Source organism: Labeo rohita, chromosome 11, assembly GCF_022985175.1.
Source record: "Labeo rohita strain BAU-BD-2019 chromosome 11, IGBB_LRoh.1.0, whole genome shotgun sequence".
NCBI classification, from domain to species: domain Eukaryota; kingdom Metazoa; phylum Chordata; class Actinopteri; order Cypriniformes; family Cyprinidae; genus Labeo; species Labeo rohita.
Genome location: NC_066879.1, coordinates 3490126 through 3514247, shown reverse-complemented (window position 1 = coordinate 3514247; position 24122 = coordinate 3490126). Strand labels below are relative to the sequence as shown.

The 24122-nt window shown below is 36.5% G+C and overlaps 2 protein-coding genes across 4 annotated transcripts in view; both read left to right on the top strand.

The window, feature by feature from the left end:
* adamts9 (ADAM metallopeptidase with thrombospondin type 1 motif, 9) overlaps window positions 1-5163 on the top strand; it is a 58873-nt gene extending 53710 nt beyond the window's left edge. For 2 of the 3 annotated variants that reach the window (XM_051122605.1, XM_051122604.1), the window contains exons 34-39: window positions 1-95; window positions 225-319; window positions 447-580; window positions 1544-1636; window positions 1956-2059; window positions 2751-5163. In XM_051122605.1, coding sequence (XP_050978562.1) covers window positions 1-95; window positions 225-319; window positions 447-580; window positions 1544-1636; window positions 1956-2059; window positions 2751-2840 — 611 coding nt within the window. In that variant the 3' untranslated portion in view covers window positions 2841-5163. Of the gene's footprint in view, window positions 96-224; window positions 320-446; window positions 581-1543; window positions 1637-1955; window positions 2060-2750 lie in introns of those variants that run through there. The other variant, XR_007828701.1, reaches the window with a different exon arrangement.
* Window positions 5164-6880: 1717 nt separating this feature from the next.
* prickle2b (prickle homolog 2b) overlaps window positions 6881-24122 on the top strand; it is a 102571-nt gene continuing 85329 nt past the window's right edge. Inside the window, exons 1-2 of the mRNA XM_051122833.1 lie at window positions 6881-7042; window positions 9964-10049. Of these exons, the coding sequence (XP_050978790.1) occupies window positions 7001-7042; window positions 9964-10049 (128 nt within the window). The 5' untranslated portion in view covers window positions 6881-7000. The remainder of the gene's footprint in view (window positions 7043-9963; window positions 10050-24122) is intronic.

The following is a 24122-nucleotide window of genomic DNA, read 5'->3' as shown; positions in this document are numbered from 1 at the left end:
GCCACTTCCCCACTAACTGTAGAGATGTACAGCTCCAGAATGGTGTTGTCTCTGACGGTGAACAGACTTTAAACATTGATGGGAAAATGTTAAAAGTAAGATTAGGTCTCATTTGAATTTCTGTTAACATGACTTTAATCTGATGTTTCAAACTGAACTTTGTTGTTTGACACAAATTGTTGATTTAAGAGAATTATAAAAAAAAATCCACCTCTGTTCCTCAGATCTACTGTTCAGAGATGAACACTGACAGTCCTAAGGAGTACATCACACTGATCACCGGAGAAGAAGAGAACTTCTCTGAGGTCTTCGGATACAGGTTACATTAAGCCCTTTGACTTCCATTGCAAGTATAAATATGCATCATTGCATATATTGCATGGAGTTATATATATATCTATAAATCAAGAGCAGCTTTTCTTTATGTTGTCTGTGTTGTTGTCCAGGCTGATGGACCCCACACAGTGTCCATCCAACCTAAGCAGGAGAGAAGATTGCCATTGTAGAAGAGACTACACAGCCGCTGGTCTTTCTACCTTCACAAGAGTCAGAATTGACCTCACCAAAATGGCTATCACAAGTAAGCCTGTCTAACACATATGTAGCCAGAAACGATAGTCTGGTCTCTTGTTCATTCATTTATTGCCTCTTAATCTTTAAAGGGGTCATCGAATGCAAACTTCACTTTTTCATGTTGTTTGAACATTAATGTGTGTTGGCAGTGTATGTACAAATCTACCCTATAATGATAAAAATCCATGCGGTGGTTTTTAATTAATCTGTTAAAATAATATCCCCTTTTTTAAATCGAGGAATTCTCAGATGCCTGTAGGTGTGGCGTCACACCAACAGAGGCCGCTCCCACGATAGCTGATTGACATGAGCGTCTTACCTCAGATCAGCTGTCACAGTCCAGTAACTTTCCATGTTTTGATGCCGGAGCAGGGATGTAAGTTAGACAAGAATATCTCTGATTGAGCGATTGAGGTGTTGTGTTACTGGATGTAATAATGAACATAGTAGTCGTCATTTACTCCCGACATCTGAGCTGCTGAAGATGCAATAGATTATGTTTGTTTGTGAAGGGAATGCACCTCCCGATCTACATATATCGTCTATGTTCATGCGAATTATTCATAATCCAGCTTCACTTACAGCAGAAGTGTGTATAAGCGTTTTTTTATGAATCTTTGCGATCGCCTTTCCTTATAACTTGGTAGTTATGAAGCTTAGCGGCTGAACGCGGCTAAATGCGGCTAAAGTAAACAAGATCGTCACTCCACAGAGAGAAGAGAGGGGCGGGTTGAGCAGAGCTCATTTGCATTTAAAGGAACAACCCCTTAGAATGAGATGATTTTTGCAGAGCTCATTTTGACAAGGTAAAAAGGGTGTTGTTTTACAAAATCATTGAGAATTTTTAATCAAAGTATATTAGAGACTTTTCATTAAGACCCTAAAGAATCATATCAACTTGTGGAAAATGGGCATCCGATGACCCCTTTAATACTTCTACTATATTATATATACATTTTTTTTCGTATAGCCACAGACTGGAAATTTGCCTTCATCCATGAAGGCCATAGGGTTCCTTTTGCCACGGCAGGAGATTGCTATAGTGCTGCCCGCTGCCCACAGGTAGGTTAAGTGAAGTCTGAAAAAACAGAAATACTAAATTTTTTTTTAACCTTAACTTTTTCACACTCTAGAAATAAGCATCAAACTCACAACACGATATATTCTTTTTTCTTAAATGACTTATCATCACTTATCACTTACTTTTAAAAATTTTTCTAATATAAATAAACATTTATATAACAAGTTTGTTTGTTCTCATCCACATTTTTAGTGAACAGATAATACACAATTTAAATTGCTATTGCTGCCACCTATTGCTAGGAGGTAAAATGTTTTGACTGCACAAACAATGTGTTCTTCTTTTTTTTTTTTTTTCAGGGGCCGTTTCAGGATCAACCTCTCAGGAACAGGATTCAAGGTGACAGATAGCACTAGGTGGATTTCCCAAGGGAACTACGCCACAGCTGACATACACAAGTCTCAGGTAATTCCACCACAATATACCGACTTAAAGAACAACAACTCACACACTGAAATCATGCATTTATACAATCCTTTGTAATATATTTTCATATCAAAGTTATGCAATTTCAACATTACATTTTTGCCCATTAGGATGTTGTAATTATGCATTTTTAAGATGAAATCTTTTTGTAGCATGAAAACAGTATTTTTAAGAACTAATGCACACCAAAATAACTATTGACAAAAGTTCACCAGACCATGTGCTTGTAATAGCTGGGCAGAACCTGCAACGTTGAATGAATAGTTAATGAATATATTGTCCATTTTTGGCTTAGAATTTGTTTTCAAGCATACGTAGTACCTCATCTATCTTTTTTGTGCAAGTGTCCTTTTGTTGGAACACAACTGAGCAGCTGCCACGGTGGGAGTCAATCCTTCTTGAAATCAGCAGAGGGACACATTTTGGCAGAGATTAAACAGAATCCTTTTAAAATGATCCACTATTATAAGTCAGGAGCTCCGGAGGACATGCAAAAGAGAGGATTTTATTTTTATTTTATTCTTTAATCTTTAGAAGTCAGTTTAGGTGTGTTTTCATGCATTTCCCCTTCCATTTGGGGTTAAAGTTTCTCTAAATTATTCTTTTAGTGTGTTAGCTATATTACAAAATGCTTAAGAAAACTAACATGTAGTTCTTATTGTATCCACAGGATGGCAGTAGAGTTTCTGGGATATGTGGTGGTTATTGTGGAAAATGCATTCCCTCCTCCAGCTCTGGACTTCTTGTTGAAGTTTCATGATGAAAAAGGACAGGTCAGGTTCGCTGACGAACCGACAGGAAAGTGTATGACCTGTTTCTAAACACTTATTTCTACTGTCGGATTTAATTTCTTGTAGATAAAAATAAAAATTCTATGTGTGTGATTTCTGAAAATGCCATACAATTCACTTATGAGCCATTATGGGGGTTGGAAAACCATTATAGTTTCTTTGGCATCTATTTTACTGGATGTATTCATACACTACTGTTTAAAAGGTTTTTAATGTTTTTGAGAACAAGACATCTTTTATACTCCAAATGCTCCATTCATATGATAAAGAAAAGTAAAGTTTTAAATATATATATATATATATATATATTAAACTGTTTTCTATTTTATTATATTTTAAAATGCAATTTATTCCTGTGATGGTAAAAAGCTGAATTTTCAGCTGCCATTACTCAAAAGAAAGAAAATCATTTAAATATGCTGATTTGTTGCTCAAGAAAAATTATTTATTATTATCAGTGTTGAAAACCATTGTGATGCTTAATATCTTTGTGAAAGCCATGGTACAATCATTTCATTTATAAGAAGTTTAATAGTACAGCATTTTTTACATAATTTTTTAAATAGAAATCTTGTGTTTTTGTCATTTTGGATCAGTTCAGTTATCAGTTAGGGGTAAAACTCCAAGCTTTTCAATAATAGTTTATGTTATTCCTAATTATTTATGAATAGCATACTGTTTCAGTGATTCACAGATGTGGTGTCTGGTAAGTTTTGAATTTTTCTTGTAGAAGAAAGTAAAGCATATCTAGCTTTACTTTCTAAAGAAGGCTTGAGACAAGACATGACCTTGATGTGTTCAGATGTACGTTTTGACAGAGCAAGAAACATTTTAGTAGAAGAGTAGAGTTCAGATGAATATCTGAGAAGGGTAAAGAGAATCGTGTCTAGTAAAAGTGAGGAATTTGTTTTTGTAGGTTGCACGGCTGGAATTCGTTGAAGGGTTATGAAATGAGAATTAAGATACAACAGGGCGCTCCAAACATGTGCTCAGATGTATCATTTAGGGGGACATCAGGTAAAAATAAGTTTTGTACTTTAGGGTATGATCCCTGTGACAGCTTTGTGGTTTGTAGCTTTTATTTCTGAGAGATTTGTCATCTTGTACTTTGCTCAAACTGTATTTTAAGACAGTGTTTAATAGCTTAAAGGAAAGTGAGATGGTTTAGGAAGTTTGTAATAAATGCTGAGAATGAATTTAGGTCTTCCTATGATGTGATGTTTTTTTTAGCATTATTTTTTAATTCTACCTCAGACATGTTGTAAGCTTTGATCTGTTTGTGTAATTATTGCCATAGCAAATTACATACTTATTTCATTGATAGCTGCACTGCCATTATATGTATATATTTTTTTTTACTGTGTATTTATTAGGGTGGTACATTAAAATCTATTGGCGCATTATTGATTCCAATTGGAATAGTGAAATAGTATTATTTTGGTATATTCATTATGCAGAACATTGTGATCGCAAAAGTCAAAGATACTTAAAAGACGGGCCAAAAGACAAAGAAGCCAATATTTTAGTGCAAAAACGCATTTTATGAAAATGAATTACTAAAAACATTTCCAAATTGGTCTTTGGTGCTATTTGTGGCTTACTTAGTAAGGACTTCATACATTTCATACAGTTAAGTATGATTATAAAATGATCATGTTAATTTATTTGTGTGGTAACATGTACCTTTAAATGCATATTGATTATCTAATAATAAAAAAATGAATTTTTAAAAACAACACTTATCTAGCCATTATCTAGATTATCTAATAGAGCTATTTTTATTAAATATGGCACAGAACTAATGTGACATTTTGAGTAATGCTGAATGCCTGAAGCCATGTAAATGAATATGTATTGTATTATATCACTACATACCAGTTAATTTCTGGTGTGCATGTGAAGAAAGTTAGAAATTGCCAGAAAGAAACATTTTATACAAGAAAATATAATTTGTACAAATGTCTTAAACTGTTTTTCAACCCATCTTTTAATAAACTAGTATTATTCTCGTCTTTTTATTCCTTTACAAAATATAGAACACATGCATTTTATCGTTGTAAATAAATTTTAAATAATTGTATATGCATTTTTCTGTATTTGCATTTAATTTTCCATCAGAAAACATTTTCACACATACAGTATTTATGTTACGTAACATATCACATCTGCTTGATGGTGCAGGTTAAGATATGACTTATGTGTATAATTATGTATATTTTTATTGATATATTGATTGTGATTTAATGCAATAAATATGTTTTGATAAAGTCTTTGTTGTTCAAATATAATGTGTATGCCTCTCAAATAAATTCCCTTTAATATGATGTCTCTTTGATTAAATTAAATATTTGTCAGTGAGATGCTGAAAGCAAAATCTGAATTTCTATTTCTTCAGTTAGGCTTTCTATTGATTTTTGGGTAAAATATCACTAGGTCTTGCTTTGTGAGATTCACCCATCTTTGTAGTCACATGGTTGTTTAGGTTCCTTTGCTCAGTGAAACATTTTTGTGTATCATTTTTGGAGTCTTTTATTAGTTATTTAGTCTGAAGGGTTTAAAAATCTTTTGTGTGGTCTCTTTTGTATATTTGAAGCTTTGAAAGATTAGGTTATACAGGTGAAGCAACCAGAACTCAGTTAAAGCAAGTAATGTTTACTGTCACCTTGACGACACACAGGTTATTACACAACTTCCACTAAACACCTGCAGGAGTCATAGCTGAAACTCTGCTGGATTTAGTGCCACTGAAGCTCCTCACCGGTGAGCATCTTTGATGAAAGACTGTCTTTGAATAAAACTATGTGCTAGCAAACATACCTGAATTCTTCTCAGTAAAATAGGGTTTAGTAAATATTTAATAAGGTACAAGTTATCTTGTTTCTTCAGACTATTGAAGCAGGTTGACCACATCAAGTTGATGAAATCTAAGAAATTAATTGAAGTGAGGTATTTACAGCTCTTTTTAGTCTTTTGCACAGCATTCACTGCACTCCTACACAGAAATACTGAGCTTGATCTTTGAGCTCCACTTGAATATAGTAAACCAAGACCTTCTCACATAGTGATCAAGGAAATATCTCTGCAAGTGTCCTTATTGTACCGCTATATTGATTTCATTTTCCTCTAAGTGGATCTTACTGAATAACATTTTGGACTTCAGTTGTATGCTTTTATATGTGACCCTGGACCACAAAACCAGTCTAAAGTCGCTGGGGTATATTTGTAGCAATAGCCAAAAATACATTGTATGGGTCAAAATTATAGATTTTTCTTTTCAGCCAAAAATCATTAGAAAAAAGTAAAGATCATGTTCCATGAAGATATTTTGTAAATTTCCTACTGTATTTTTGATTAGTAATATGCATTGCGAAGAACTTAATTTGGACAACTTTAAAGGCGATTTTCTCAATATTTTGATGTTTTTGCCCCCTCAGATTTCATATACTGAAATAGTTGTATCTCGGCCAAATATTGCTCTATCCTAACAAACCATACATCAATGGAAAGCTTATTTATTCAGCTTTCAGATGATGTTTTGTGGTCCAGGGTCACATACGTGCGTGCATTCCTTGGGAATCAAACCAATGATTAGAAATCCTAAACATCATATATGCATATTAAGTTGAAGCATGTGTTTACTATGGTAATAAAACATATTCAAAATAATAATTATTATATCATCACCCATCGCCACCCCAAATTGTGGTAAACTCTTATTTAAAAAGGTAAACAAGTTGCAATTTGCCATAAACAAATTTGGAAGTTGATAGAAACGTTTGGTGCACATTACATCAAATTAAACAATTCATTTAGATTTTTTTGCACAGAGACTCAAAACTTCCCTCTGAAACAATTACACCGTCGGAATCTGTGGTTTATATAAGTGCAATCAGAGAAAAGGTCTCACACATTTACACAGGAATGTACCTGACATTTACAGGCTTAGTTCAAAAAACCGCTGGCGTGTCCGGAAATGCAGTAATTTCATTCACAAGCCCGCAGCACAACTGATGGGACGGACTGAAAGAGCTGAGAGAGAAAGCGACGATGAGCATTTCTACCAAAGCTCTCTCATACTGACTCGGTGACCCGTTTTACTAAGCTCTGAGAGTCAGTTCCTCACGCTGTCATGTTTGCTCGAAGCCTTAAGAAGAGAAACTCCAGCCGGTCGGTGAGTAAAGTGGTACGGGGTGTTTACATTTTAACGACTTGCATTTTTGCGCACTGTTACTTCAGGCGCATCAGTAAGACATTCAAGTAAAGGACTCTTTGTTGTGAGTTATTTGGACGGAAATGAAAAGCCTAGATGTGATGAAACGTGCGGACTGCTGGAGCTGCGCTGTGATGTGTGAAGTTATGAACAACAAACACTCAGTGCTACATCAGACAGGTTTGACACCTCAGCCTGAAACGCATCTTATCAGATTGATGTTTGCTGTTGCAAAACAGCATTTTATTGTCATATTAACAAATCAGTTTTTCTTAAGTGTGACATTAATATCATTATTTGACAACGTTTGAGCAGATGTGTTGCTGTGTGAGCGCATGCATGCGTTTTACTGCTTTACTCCTATGTCTTTTATGATAAAATATTGAAAAAAGCTCGTGAAGTATTTTATTCTTTGTCACAATTGTAAGCTGTGGGAACGGACTTAGTAAGACTCAACAGCAAGTTGCAAACAATAAAATAATGCAATATTTTATGTGCATGTGTAATAATAGCACTGTGTGCTTTAAAATGTACAATTTTATCATTTGATGAGTAAAAATGAAACTGTGAATCACTGACATAATTACATTACATTAATAACAAACCCTATAAATATAAATGTGCATCAAATATGGTAGTTTTATCTGTATGCATTTAACATGTTTATTTTAGTGGCGCTTTGAATTAGACACCATCTTTCAGAGGGATGAAATGAAATTAAACAGTTCTAGTCATGTAACTGTTTACAAGTGCTATGTAAAATGTTGTCAAGACATGATTTAACTCTTTTTAAATACTTACAACTCAAATGCACATTTTGGTCACTGGTGGAATTAAAGGATTAGTTCACTTTCAGAATAAAAATGTCCTGATAATTTACTCACCCCCATGTCATCTAAGATGTTCATGTCTTTCTTCAGTCGCAAAGAAGTTAAGGTTTTTGAGGAAAACATTTCAGGATTTTTCTCCATATTGGATTTAAATGGGTTGAAGGTCCAAATTGTAGTTTCAATGCAGCTTCACAGGGCTCTACGCAATCGCAGCCGAGGAGTAAGGGTGTTATCTAGCGAAACGATTGGTCATATTGTAAAAAAAATAATATTTATATACTTTTTAACTATAAAAGCTTGTCTTGTACTAGCTCTGGGATGCGCATGTGCATCTTCACACATTACATAATCATGTTGAAAAAGTCACACACGGTTAGTTCTTCATCTGCGTATTTTGGCTCAAAATGTAGGGTAGGGCAAAAAATCCATCTCATTTTCTCCTCCAACTTTAAAATCATCCAAATCATTGTTCTACCTTTTTTTGTAAAGGGAGTTTGACTTTTTTTTTGCACGTTCACTTTGTAAACACTGGGTCGGGACTTCTGCCTGCGTCACACGTGACCTTACCAACATGTTTACATAATGCGCGAGGTCGGACTGGTGCAAGACGATCATTTGTGGTTAAAAAGTATATAAAGTTTTATAGTTTTATGAAATGGATGATCATTTAGTTGGGCAAGATCATTATTCCTCTGGCTGGGATCATGTAGAGCCTTTTAAAGCATGCATTGAAACTGCAGTTTGGACCTTCAACCCATTGATCCCCATTGAAGTCCACTATACAGAGAAAAATCCAGGAATGTTTTCCTCAAAAACCTTGAAGGAGAAGTCCACTTCCAAAACAAAGATTCACGTATAATGTACTCACCCCTTTGTCATCCAAGATGTTCATGTCTTTCTTTGTTCAGTCGTAAAGAAATTATGTTTTTTTGAGGAAAACATTTCAGCATTTTTCTCCGTATAATGGACTGATATGGTGTCCTGATTTTGAACTTCCAAAATGCAGTTTAAATGCGGCTTCAAACAATCCCAAATGTGGTTGTAAACGATCCCAGCCAAGAAAGAAGGGTCTTATCTAGCGAAACAATCAGTTATTTTCATAAAAATAATATAATTTATATACTTTTTAATGTCAAACACTCATCTTGTCTTACTCTGCCTGGACTTTTTTTCCGGTTCATGACAGTTAGGGTATGTCGAAAAACTCCCATCTCATGTTCTCCCTCAAATTCGAAATATCGCTGTTTTACCATTTTATTAAGGGTGTTTGATCTTCTTTGCATGTTCACTTTGCAAAGACTGGGTCGGTACTTCTGCAGTGATGTAGGATGATTTTGAAATGATTTTTGAAGTTGAGGGAGAAAATACGATTGGAGTTTTTCGACCTAGACTAACTGTCTTGAGCCAGAATACACAGAGTTCAGGGAGAGCAAGGCAAGGCGAGCGTTTGAAATTAAAATAGTATTTAAATAGTATTTTTTAAATGAAAATAACCAATCGTTTCACTAGATAAGACCCTGCTTTCTCGGCTGGACTCGTTTACAACCGCATTTGGGATCGTTTGAAGCTGCATTTAAACTTCAAAAGCGGGTCACTATATCAGTCCATTATATGGAAAAAAAATCCTGAAATATTTTCCTCAAAAACATAATTTCTTTACGACTGAAGAAAGAAAGACACGAACATCTTGGATGACAAGGGGGTGAGTACATTATATGTGAATCTCTGTTTTGGAAGTGAATTCTCCTTCATTTTTTTTTTTTTGCAATTGAAGAAAGAAACACATAGGGGAGAGTAAATTATCAGGAAAGTTTGATTCTGAAAGTGAACTAATCCTTTTAAATGTGCGCAACCTAAAATGATTTGGAGAAGTACTGCTGAAAGTGAATGTGAGTTCACACACGGTACTCTTTTGGTTTGGAAACATTTTGAAGTTCTTTATGCCATATTCATGCATTTCTGCTTTTATATAGTAATGCCTTTTCCACAAAGTACTGCTTAACTTAAGTTCCTTTGAAAAATAACTCTTGGCTCTCTACTCAACCTCTGTAGCCCACTGTGCTTGATGATCTAGAACGAGGACAACCTTGTACCACGTGTGGAGAGCAGTGTCCTGGCTTCGTTCTGCATAAATGGAGGTGAGACCCCCAGCTTGCTAGTTCTGAACATGCTTTTTCTTATTTTACTACATGTTTAGGCATTTGGTGGAGTGTGAGTGTTATTTGACTTCATTCTCCTAGTCAGCTACTGGTGCAAAGAAATGCACATCATGGTTTTTAAAGTTAAGGTTGGCGTTTGGTGCCTTATATGGTCAGTACTGGATGGCATCAGCAGTTCTAAGCTCTTGGAATGTTCAGTGGAAATTTAGTGGTTCTTTGCCTTTAGATAGAGTCACCATAGGAAGATTCAATAGAATCTGAATAGAGCTGACGGTGCGTGTCTGAGCCAGCTGGCAATTTGCAGGACCTGTATGTGCAAAGATAACAGTATACACTAAGCTAGCCATTCACGCTTTCCAGGACATTCAGGCTTCGTTTTTGCTTGGGTGAGACCAAAAGCCAGCATTTTGTTTCTGGCTCAGAACTGAGTTGAACTGCTGGATCAGCAGTGAGATAGGATTGGTTAGAAATAAAAAATTGTATAGGAAGAATATGAAAAGAAGCCAAGACTATTTAAGAATCAGATCAACTCAAAGAACATATTTCATGTTTGCTTTATAAAGAAGCCAATGGAGGTTTTAGGAGCTTCAGTAGAGGGAGGAGTTGCTGGGACGAAGGGTAAGAAGAACCCCTCATCTGCCTGTTCTCCATTGCTGTAAACTATTACGGGGCAACAGTCAGCTCTGGAATGTGCCCTTAATTACCTGTCTTTTGCAGTGCTACAATAAAACTAAATGGCCTTCCAGACAAACTTAAAGCGGACATTTGTAACGTAGTACTTTGGATCCGTCTTTCTATGTGAGTGGGAGAACTATGGAACGGTATGGGGTCTCTTACACAACAGTAGCTCCTAAAGATTTTTATGAAGGCTGTGAAAAGGCATATTTGAATGCAGATTGCTATCTGGATGGCTATGTGGTTGTGTCTGTGAGAGAGAGACACAGAGAGAGAATTTAAGTAAAATGTGACCATGATCAGAAGATAGACAGAGCAAGCAGGTGTCAGTGCTTACAAAATTTTAAGCATGCATTAATATCATGCATACTGTCTAGTAAGAAGTTTTTAAATTCAGGGATTTTCACACTTGGGAGTCTATGAGGAGAGTATATAGATGCGCCATTTCATAGAAAATTAATATTATATATCGTAAGAAATTAAATGAATGGTGGCAGTAGGAATTAAGAGATTTTAAATATGGCTCGTATGCCCACCTAAAAATAGCTGTCTGTTGGAATCACCAAGATTATCACCAAAATGAACTGACATCCCATAGAAGGACTTTTCTTAAAAGCAGTGGGGTAGAGCAGGGGTCTTATGAATTGGTGAAAATGAAAAGGCCATGCATCAAGTCACATTTCAACAGTTTTAACATCTGCAATGCCTAAAATGTCCTTAAATATTCATAAATCTCTAAATATTAATGAGAAATATCTGCTGGAGCTGGAGTCTATCTTCCCTGCTTCTCCACCATTGTATAAAACCGAAAGGGATATCCTGGGGTATGAACATTATTGTCTATTCAAGTATTTTTTTGTATAAACAACATTTATACTCAATTGTACTTTAACCACTAGACAGATTTTGCAGATTGCTACTGGTTCATTTTTATTTTATTATTATTTTTAGTGAGCACTTTTGAGAAAGAACTAGACTTTTGTCAAGTTTAGCAGGCTAGTAGCAATAAATCTTTAAATGCTCAGTTTTGTTGAGGAGCAAGTTAACTATTCATATCTGTTATTGTGATAAAACTAAATTAAGATTAGCTCACTCCTAAATGCCATAAAAAATACTAGTGGTTGGTCTCTTTTCATGTTTTTGGCTATAATAAACTGCATTGTGGACCAGACATTATTCCTATAGTCAGAAATCTACACTGTATAAAACAATTTGTTGAGTCAACTTAAAATAATTTGTAACTTGGCTGCCTTAAAATTTTAAGTTCAGTCAACTCAAAAAAAGTTAAAAAAAAAAGTATTCAATTTGAAATGTTAAATTATACTTAGTGACAGCTTAGATAATTGAGTTGAATCAACTTAAAGTTTTAAGGCAGCAAACACAAATATCTAAGTTGTTACTTAGTACAACTTAACATTTCAAGTTGACTAAACATATTTTAGTTGACTGAACTTAAAATTTAAAGGCAGCAGGGTAACAAATTATTTTAAGCTGACTCAACAAATTGTGTTTTTTATTTTTTACAGTGTATGTGAAACTTACATAACTTTTTTTTTTTCCTCCCTGAAAGTAATTTAACAATGTTTTTGTTTTCCCATGTTGCAGTCCATCAGGTTGTATTGAGCATGCTCTGTAGATGGAAGGAACCAAGATGGTAGCATGTGTAACCCGATGAGTTGAATAATTTATGAGTGCTGTTGGGTTGATTGATTTCATTGTGGTAATGAGTCTCATTACTGCCTCTATTAGTATCAGTGCTTTGAGAATTTGCTATCTGATCAGCCAGCTTATATGACCCACTTACTCAGGTTGGCATGTAGCTCTAGGTTGTACATGCTCATTCATGATGATCAAAGATCTGTTTTAGTTGTCAATGTTTTTTGTACTTACACCAGCTATTCAGTATATAGAATAGCCTTATATTATACCACATATTCATTTTATTCTGTATTTATTTTGGTTTGTATCTATATCTATTTGTTATTTTGTACAAATGGTAAAATATGACGATTGTCAGTCCACTGGTAATAATTTTTAGTTGGAGTGCATTTTAAAGATTTGTTAATGAAAGTGCAAAAAAGCACAAAGCCCTTAAAAACTGACCCTGAACTGTGAGTCTGTTCCTCATTAAATATTTATGTACAGTCGTCTAGCGTTGCCAAGGTTCAATATGTGTGTAAATGTTGTTTTGCATTTAAAATGATTGTTAGAGAGCCAGTAAAACTGATCACTAGTCTGTGAAAACTGATGACTTCTGTGGCACACAGCATGACACACACTTAATTATGAAAGCCCATTTCCGCCACTGGATAAAAGAAAAGAAAAGAAAAAAAAAAAAGGTTATTGCTTTTTATCTCAGAATTTTGACTTTTATTCTTAGAATTGCATGAAACAAATGTGCAATTATGACTAATTGTGAGATATAAACTTGCGTTTCTGACTTTTTTCCTCAGAATTGTGTGATAGAAACTCACGTAATTCTGGCCTTTTTTCAGAAGTGAGAGATAAACTCACAACTGCAAGTAATAAGGTCAGAATTGCACGAAAACTCGCATTTCTGACTTTTTTCTCCGAACTGCATGATTTAAACTCATAATTAAGAGAAATAAAGTCAGAATTGTGAGAAAACCCACAATTAAGACATTTTTCTCAAAATGTGCAAGAGTGAATCTCGCAATTCTGACTTTTTTTTTTCTCAAAATTGAGATATAAACTCACAATTGCAAGTTATAAAGTCAGAATTGTATGATATAAAAACAATTTTGACTTTTTTCTCACAATCCTGATTTTTTTTCTTGCAATTCTGACTTTTTTTTTTTGTCAAAATTGATATATAAACTCACAATTGCAAGTTATAAAGTCAAATTGCATGATATAAAAACACAATTCTGCTTTTTTTATATGTAAACATAAAAATCAAGACAAAAAACTGAGTAAAGTTATTTCTGCAGTGTATAAAATGTCTTTGAAGTCGGTTGTTGCTGCAGAGAGAGCCGCTGGACTCTGTCCTCCCAGTAACCTGCTCCAATCTGCATAACAGTGTCTTTCAGTGAGTTAACAAGCGGCCCAGCCAAACCAATCCGTCAGAGCGGTCTGGCACATTGAATGGGCCTTTAAAGTGGAGTCTCCTTTTCAGCCAGTCAGAAGGAGGAGAAAAAGAGAGGGAAACCCTGCTCCTCAGACATATACAAAGAGGGCAAGAGAGCATAACAACTGGGCCTTTTCTAGATTAGCATGGTCCTACAGAGCTGCTAAAACACATTCACCTCTAATGGAATGTAGTCACTTTATCCACTCCCAGTGTGCTTTGAAGTGCTAACCAGATGAGTTTATGTTGCCTGCTAACGCTTAGTTCACTCATCAACTAAATGAGCTGGGGTTTTGTTGCTTATGTGGCCATTTGAGGCTATTTTGACCGAAGATTGATATTTTGGGGCCTGCGTAAATAGATGGGCTACACTAGCGATTAGATGAATCACAGGTTGACCATTCAGATTCAGACACTGCTTTTACTGGGGGGTTGGGATGACTGCGTGTGTATGTGGTTGTCTTTGATTGGGTGTAATGATAGGGTCGTTTATTTCCCATTGTGGTCACGGAAACGGTGGGGTGGGTCACATGCATGCAGACTGAGGCCCACTGGATACACAAATCACAGCTCAATGTTGGTGAAAGTTACAGCGGGTATCAGAAACCAAGATGCATTTAGGTTAATCTCTAACTTGCAGCTTAACTATTTTATACAGGTTTGGACCACTTTAAAATTTTTAGAAAAAAAAAGTTGCTAACATTCTTCAACATTTCTTACATTTAGTACACCAGATGTATATGTTCACTATAGCACACATACCACTTTATGCCAGGGACTGCTGCTTTGTTGTTGCACAATTGCCTTTTTAAAAGGAAGACTTTGGCTAGACAAGATTGATGTAAGAGGCTATGTCTCAACATCAGTGACAGTCCTCATTTATGGAGAGCTTCTTTGGCATGAGGAGTTTCGTATCGAAAGGTTTCCTTTTGTGAAGAAGCATTTGTGTCACAGGAAGAAAAGAACATCTCTAGGGTTTGGTTTTATCACACCTTCATATTTTACACCTAGCAGATGCTCAATAGAGCTGGAGTGGGTGTAATTGGAGAATGTTTTTATCCCCTTTGTCTCTGAAGCTGTAGAGCTAATGATTACAGAGGAGTGTGTATGTGTGCCAGCTTTTGGGTACTCCATCTTTACCATAGTGAGCTTAGTTTTCACTGCCATTATAATGTGTGTGAAAGAAAGAGAGCACATGATGACAGGATGGGGCCTGTTACTGGTTTCACATTGCCTCGATTCACTCTTTTTCTGACAGATCATTATGCTTTGTTGTAGTTATGTCATCGTATGGGCCTTTGTTAATAAAATAATGTTTTTTGAACAATCTTATCCTATCATATAAAGCTTTACCTTTATTGAGCCTGCTGATGCTGTTAAATTGCAGTCTGTCATTTAAAAGTTTAGACTTGTTTTAATGCATGTTTTCTATGTCATTCACATAATTGCAAAATGACTCAAAATCAAATTCCACTTGGCAGAACCTTGGCAAACTCAACACAATGAGGCATAGTTGCTTGTTATGCAAGTACATTCAAATGCCATTGAGCTTGAAGACAGTGAATACTCATTATTATTTTTTTATTCATATTGTTTTGTAATCAGAGAAAGATTTAAAGTTCAACCAAATGAAAATGCACAGTATTGATGAGATAAAGTGATTCATTTTCCTTTTTAAACTTTTTCAGTACTACATGCATCATTCAGACTTGATCTCTCAGCACTGGTGGCCCAGTGATCTCTCAGTGAAGGGCAAATCCCAGCCTTTGGTCAGCATCATGCTGTAATAGAGAACAGCTGGATTCTCTTCCGTTAACATTATGCAGATTATTCCTTTCATGTTTTTTTAGTTCACGGTCAACGTGCCACACCACAGTCTGGATCTGACAACAGTCCTTGTCACATCAAGAAGCCTGTGACTAGGGTCCTGTTTACACCTGGCTCTAACATGTCTAACATGTTAGAGGCAAATGTCTCAAATGTGTCTCCTGTGACCAGATTTCATTGAGGGTCTTTCAAATAACTGTCTGATTCACTTATGACATTAGTGTGGTACCACATGTTGATAAAGTGCAAAAAAGTAAAAAAAAAAAAAAAAAAAAAAAAAAAGAAAATGGGTGGATGGTTGAATAAGCAGATGAAAAGACACATGGATAGATAGGCAGACATAACAAGGGATTGCTGGATAAATGGATGGATGGATGGATGGATAGATAGATAGATAGATAGACAGACAGAAAGACAGACAGATAGATAGACAGACAGATAGATAGATAGATGATTGGATGGATGGATGGATGAATAGATAGATAGATAGATCGATAGATGGACGGACGGACGGACAGATAGATAGACAGATAACCGGATGATGGATGGATGATAGAGAGAGAGAGATAGATAGATAGATAGATAGACAGACAGACAGACAGACAAGCTGATGATAGACAGATAAACAGACAGTTGGATGGATGGATGATAGAGAGTAATAGATAGACAGAGAAGCAGATGATGGATGATAGACGGATGGACGGATGGATAGATGGATGGATGGATGATAGAGAGAGAGAGACAGACAGACAGACAAGTAGATGATAGATAAACAGACGGTTGGATGGATGGATGATAGAGAGTAATAGATAGACAGAGAAGCAGATGATGGATGATAGACGGATGGACGGATGGATGGATGGATGGATGATAGAGAGAGAGAGAGAGAGACAGACAGACAAGCGGATGATAGGCAGATAAACAGATGGATGGATAGATGATAGAGAGAGATAGACAAGCGGATGATGGATGGATGGATGGATAGACGACAGGTGAATGGATGGATGATAGAGAGATAGATAGACAAGTGGATGATAGACAGTTGAATGGATGGATGGATGGATGATAGAGAGATAGATAGACAAGTGGATGATAGACAAACGGATGGATGGATGGATTGATGATAGATAGACAGACAAGTGGATGATGGACGAATGGACGGATGGATAGAAGATAGAGAGAGACAGATAAGTGGATGATAGACAGGCACAGACAGATGGATTAATGGATGGATAAATGGACCGATGGATGGATGGATGGTAGAGAGAGAGAGACAGACAAGCATATGGAATGACAGACAAACAGATGGATGGATTGATGATAGATGGATAGATAGATAGATAGATAGATATAGATAGATAGATAGATAGATAGACGTGTATGATAGACAGACAGACGGATAGATAGATGGATGGATAGATGATAGAGAGATAGACAAACAAGCGGATGATAGACGGATGGGACAGAAGGATGGATGGATGGATGATAGAAAGATAGACAAGTGTATGACAGACAGAAAGATTGGTGGACACATGGATGGAGAGATGATAGATGAATAGATAGATATATGGATAGATAGAAAAACAGATAGATGGATGAATAGATAGACGGATAAATGGATGGACAGACGAATAGACAAATGAACAGGCAGACAGATGAATGATAGATAGATAGATACATGGACAGGTAGACAGAAGGCTGCTGTGATGAAGAGATGTGAAATGGGAGGATCAATGTGGCATGAAATTAAATGGATGAAATGAGTTATTCTACTGCAAAGACTAGTGATGTGTGCAAACAGAGGGCAGCAGTGCAGTTGGTGGATGAGATCAGAGATTATAGCTGGCAGTGAGCTGTGTGTGTGTGAGAAGAGAGGTAACGCCTTATTCTCTTTGTCCCTGAGCTCAGGGTCAGTTGTGTGCTTGGTCTGAACAGACCAGCTGCAGCTGCTAAACACCCAGATCATGTCTTCATCACTTAAACTAATTTACTTACACAAGAGCCTCAAAGTGCCATTGGAACCCACACCCAGTTAAGTGATAGAATAAATGCATGGAATGCATGCGTATCAAATGCTACATTAAAAATACATTTAGTCCATATTTGGCCCTTTGTGTTCCATCTCCTGCAGCTGGGACTAAATGCCTGGTTATGAAAGCACTTAAAACTTATTTTCCCCTCAGTATCCATGTATTAAACAACAAAGCACTGTGTTTACATATCATTGGATAGGGTTCAAACTTTGAATACCATTAAATTGCGCCATGCAAATATGCTGCCAGCTGCCATAAATGAACTGTTTTTAATAGAAGGACCAGAAGGGTCATGTCCATTCAAATTGGATGCACAAGTCCCCTCAGAGTTATCAGTCAGAAGGATTTTATGCATCCTTTGTGCATATTTAATGGATTTGGATTTAACCTTGGTACAGCCTGCATACTAAACAAAAAAAGGCATTTTTAAATATGCTTTACCTTGGATGTTTTATCTCGCCTTATAAGTGCAGGGCACCTGAGTAGAGCTATTCAGATTTCTTGAGGCATTAGTACTGTGATGTACCATCAGTTTTTGGCTCCATATTAATTCTTCATTGTAGGCTGTTCTCTGTATAGTGATCCATCTCAGGATGGAGAGAATAAATGGCCGCGGGCGCCGTGGCTCTGCGACACTGCTGATCCGTAACCCTACCAGAGAGCTTTAGGAATGAAAGGCTCAGGATTGGGTAGACTTCAGTGTCTTCAGTGTCCCGTGGACGGCAGTTGTGAGGTGCGCACAGCAGGGCTATGTCCACTGTAGTATGTTGTTAAAATACATGGGCCCCAACACACGCACCCACACACACTCAAACAGCTTGGGAACCGCAGGTATCAGCACGGCTCCCTGCAGCACTTCAAACTGTCCTTTGATTCAGATTTTCTCTCTCACTTTGTCATCTGTCTCTCACTTACATGGAGGACTTTTACACCACCTCTCCAGCAGTGTGGGCTGTTCTTGAGGCTGCAAATTAAAACTTGTATTGATCTCAACTCGATCTGTCTGCTCTCTACTCGATTTACCATCATCCTCTTTTCTCTCCTAACCTCTCAAATGGCTGTCATGCATTAAAAACTGCATCTGTGTGCAAACCCGCTCTGTTGTGAATAAGGTTTAAAAGGATGCATGTGAGTATCACATGATTTTTGCAGCAATATTTGTGGAATAATTGCACGACAGAATTGAAAGGTTTAGTACAGCTGATTGTAACTGTAATGTATATATTAAAAGAAGAGATTATTTTATATACTTTACATTTGCATACTATAAAAACGTAATATTACATTTTTCAGTTACAACACACATTTCTGAAGATGCCATGTAATTTCATATAAGTCCCTCGCCGTGTCTACACCGGAAGTGATAGTTGTCGTCCCTCGCCGACGCTGTAGAGTCTACACTGGATGCGACAAAATGAACTTTGCAAATCACTTGAACTTTGTGTCAGTACAACACAAATAAAACTAGGCATCAGTTTACCATCAGGAATTTTGTCGTGTCCAGTCTAGACAGCATCATTGATTATAATGGGTTCTATTGTATTTCGTCATGCCTAAGTTATGAATGTGCATAAATGTTATGAGTGCCCTAAAGTGTACACTTCAGAATATATAACTAAATAGATGTGTCCCTGAAATATTTGGTTGCTGTAACTTTGTTTTGTCAACAGAGGGCACCATTGTATTTGTTTGTACAAGGTTATTCTTGATAAAAGAACACTTTTAAAACTTGACAAACTAGTTTTGAGGCCAAAATCAGCTTTTGCTTTAGCTCAGATTTGTTTTAATACTGATGAACCGACTGTTTACATAGTTATACATGTCTGTAGTTACTGCTTTAGTTGTCTATGTGACAACATAGATATCAGTTAAGCAAAGGGTGAATGCTTGGATATATCTGAATAAAAACCTGACACAATAAATCTCAGCCAAAGAAGGTGTTAATGTTACAGAAATACTTGTGTGTGTGTGTTAGTGATTTCCATGCATGTGTATGCGTATGTACATGGATTGCTCAGCATTTCACGGATGACAGGAAAGCAGACACGGCCTTTCTGCCACTGCCTATCATTCCATCTGAAAGGAAAGCACAGGAAATAGCTCTTAATAGAAGAGCTGAAGCAGTTCCAATTTCCTCTGATCACAGGGCAGGCGCTCTCATGTGAGTCTAACTCGCACGTACGCACACTCAAATGCCCTTTTTGCCTTTTATCTGAACTGAACAGCGATCTTATTAATCCTGTGTATTGTTAAAGTACATGAGAAACTCTAAGTGCATATTACTCGCCTCAGAGATTTGGCATTTTCATTTAAAGGATGTATTTAAATCATAATGGGAAAGACAGACTGAATATGGCCAAACTTTTGTGAATTTAGCACATTTAGCCAACAGTGGTGAAATGCAAGGAACATTTTCGCAAATGTAAGAAACATAAATGTAAAAGAAGCGGCTCTCATTCAAAATGCTGTCTTTTTCTCAGTGAGTCATATAAAGAGAAGTGTTTCTAGGCGCCGGTTTCCAGGGTGATGGTACTATTCACACTCCTTTGGTGCTGTGACAACCACACTAGAAGGCAGACGAATGAGGGTGAGAGTGGTCAGAAATCAAACACGACACCCCCGAGATGTGAACAAACAATCTGAGGAGGATCCAGTTTCCTTCAGTTTCATCTCTCCATGTTTTAGACAGCCGTCTTGTAGATAGGCCCGAGAGAAATTGTGGAAAATCTCAGCCAAAGTCTCATACCGTTCTTAACGTCCATGTTTGTTTGAAGTCCAGAATTAATTCTACATTAGGACAATGAGCCAATAAAAAGTTTCAAGCAGAACAATCCGCCTTCCCTCGTTCATGCTTTGAGTCTCCAGCTGTTGAGTTCTGACATCCCCACCCAAACATACAACAGCCACAGGGAGTGTAAAATCAAAACCAGACGTGGCATCTTTCCATGAATTTTATGATAGATTATTGGTAATGTAAACAAACTTGTGTGAGGATCATTTCAAACGAATCCGAGGTTTAAGAGAATGCAGATAGCTTTCACTTAGTGACCTAAGGTGAGTCTTAGATTTGGCAGTTTTGCAAGCACATGCCTCAGAAATACGAAACGTGCCCAAGGTCGTGCATTTTCAAAGGCTGAAAGCCATTCATCTCGATATGACATCCTTGTAGCTCCAGCGAAGTGCAAAAGTCACTGATTTTGAACTTGAAAGCATTCAAATTTGTTTTGACTGGTCATGTGATATTTAACACCGTCCTGTCGATGACATCACAGGGCAGTAAGTCACGACAGGCTGAAAATTACAGTGATTTTATCACTGTTGAGAATGCGAAGACTGCTTGTACAAAGAAAGGGTTAATTATACCCTTATAGCGAAAGTGAAAGGCCAACTGTGTGCTTCAGATCAGCATTGGGTGTAACTGCATGTTTTATCTATCCAGCTGCAAAAACTTCATTTGATACAGAAGATTTGAGACCCACATGTTTTTCCAGTCATGCTTTGAAAAGCATACTCCGATATAAAGACAGAGCTATGCACTGTGCAATGTTATGCCTCTTTTAGATTCCAAATTATGTAATTAAATAATTTTTTGCTGTAATAAAATGAGAGTTAAAATGGAAAGTTTTCCGTGGAAAAATCACAGCGTACGAGTTTGGAACGTCATGAGGGTGAGTAAATGATGACAGAGCTTTCATTTTTGGATGAACTTCCCCTTAAGGTCTTTGAAGTGTTACTGTGAAACAGCCTTACAAATGTGACGCAGAGCCCCGCATTATTAAAGCATTCCTGTCTCCTATACTCCAAGGAAGCAAAGCCTAATGATTCACGGCTACCCTCAGCTGTTTAGGAAGAAAGACTAACATGGTTTAGAAAGTCGAGGAAGAGAAAAGAAAGAACAGATTGAGATGGGAAAAAGAGAGGGATGCGATGACATCATACTGGCTGGCCTGTGCCGTTTTTTTATCACTGCATTCTTTTTTATGGAGCAGATTAAACCGACGCTTATTCCATCAGTGCATCTGTGTCTAATCAGGACAGAGGGCTGTTTGTTTCTCTAATAATATGTTTAAAAAGTCCAGCCTATGTTTGTATGACTATGTTTATTGGATAAGTGTGTTGTGTGTGGGAGTTACTTATACTTTGGGGACATAATTGTCCCCAGAAGTTCGCTAAATCTGAAAAAGACTTCCTATGGGGACACATACGAATGGGTATACAGTATCAAAACATGGGTTGTCAAACTGCTGCTTTTGAGAAAACTTTTGAATGCACATTTAAAAATGTTAGCGTTAATAACATTTTGAGCTGAAATAATTAATAAAGTATTTGTTTATTTAAATATTTACTTATTTTAAATGCAGAACTATTTCTTTGGGAAAACCTCTAGAACTTCTAAGTGTTAAATACAATTTTGGACTGTTTTAGGGGTTATATTATGATCCGGATTATGGTTAGTAATTGCTTTGCTCAAAAACAAGGAAAGTTTTTTGTCTTCATTAGACAGCTAATTATCAGCTATTATTCATTAGGCAGCTAATTATATCTATACTCGGCTATACTTTAGGGACAAAGTTGTCCCTAGAAGTTAGCTAAGCATAACAAAACTTCCCTTTAGGGACTTTTGGGGCGTCCTCATTTGTGATTCATAAATAAAGCAAGTAATGTGTTAATAAACACAAAAATGTTTCTTGAGTGTTTAGGGTTTAGGTTATTTTTTAGTAATTATAATTACCTTTATATATAAGAATAATAAAAGTCTATGTTTGGCACTGAAACTGGGTAAAAAAAAGTTTTTATTGAATTTTAATATTATTTTTACACTTATTTATTTAGTTTATATTTAAATATATAATTATGTTTATTTATTTATTTACTTATTCAAGTAATTTAAAAAAAAATCAAAAAGATAGTTCACCCAAAAATGAAAATTACTCACCCTCATGTCAATCCAAAACTGTAAGACCTTTGTTCATCTTCGGAAACACAAATTAAGATATTTTTAATCAAATCTGAAAACTTTGTGACCCTGCATAGGGTCATAGATGTTGTTAAAATGGTCCATGTGACATCAGTGGTTCAGCCTTAATTTTATGAAGCTATAGTATACTTTTTGTGGCCCTCTTGTGGACGTGCATTAAAGACTGACATGGAAGAGAAGAAACTGTTGAATAAAGCTGTTATTTTTGTTTACTTTGTGCACAAAAAGTATTCTTGTAGCTTTATAACATTACGGTTGAACCACTGATGTCACATGGACTATGTTAATGATTTCCTTACTATCTTTGTGGATCTTGAACATGTCAGTTGCATTACGGTCAGGATAAGCTGTCGGATTTCATCGAAAATATTTACATTTGTGTGAAGATAAATGAAGGTCTTACAGGTTTGGAACAACGTGAGGGTGAGTAATTAATGACAGAACTTTCATTTTTGAGTGATCTATCCCTTTAAATCTTGTCAGCCAATAACTATATAGGGTATCAGTATAATTTGCATCCCAAGCTTATGCAAAACAGTATGGTTTGTCCTTATTTATAGACAACATTCTGCATTATTAAACACGTGTGTGTTGTTTTTGCATTCCAACAAGTCCATCATCTTCTTACAATGATCAACCCAATTTTGCTAAAGGAGAGCCTACTCATGTTCAAACATGTTGAGTGAACCTCTCAACTGCCTCTCTTCTGCTTTGGAGAGGTACTTTTATTTTCTTGGCTCTTGAAGTAGATCTTTGCCACTTAATCCTCTGTTTCCACTGTGTGCTTTTGTCTTTCTTCTAGTCTCTTACACAGCAAGCAGGTCTGAATTATGGTTCTGTGGGGAGTGAGACAGACATGGGATATGGATGAGCTCTTGTTTCTCCATCAGATGGCATTTGCGCTCTTTTCTCCAGTGCAGGTTATTATATGTGTGTGTGGATTGGTAGACTCAGCAGATGCTGGGTGATCATGCTTTCCTGCCTTGAGGCGAACGTTTACCATGTGCACCATGTGTTTGCACTTGTGTGTACGGGTGTAACCATGCTGGTGGATTTGGGTGTAGTCTGCATGTGCACGGGGGGCTCCTGTGCATTGACTAGAAGTGTGAAAGTATGACATTGGTGCCAAACGTGTGTAAAGCAGAACTTCTGTCATGCTGATTATCTGGTCATATGTTACACAGTCTGCTGGCTGGGACGTCTGGGAACAATTTGGCTCAGTATGAGTGAATGGGCTTTGAGGCTATGGACTAAGAGCGTATTAAATTCCATTCTCCAAAAATAATATACGTGTGTATATATATATATATATATATGCTTATGTTCAGCTATTCGAACTGAGTTGACAAAGCTTTGTAAATATTGGTCACAGACACATATTTACTTTAAATTTCACCAAGCTGATGACTCACTAAAAATTCCCGCAGATGATGTGTTCATGCCATTTTAAG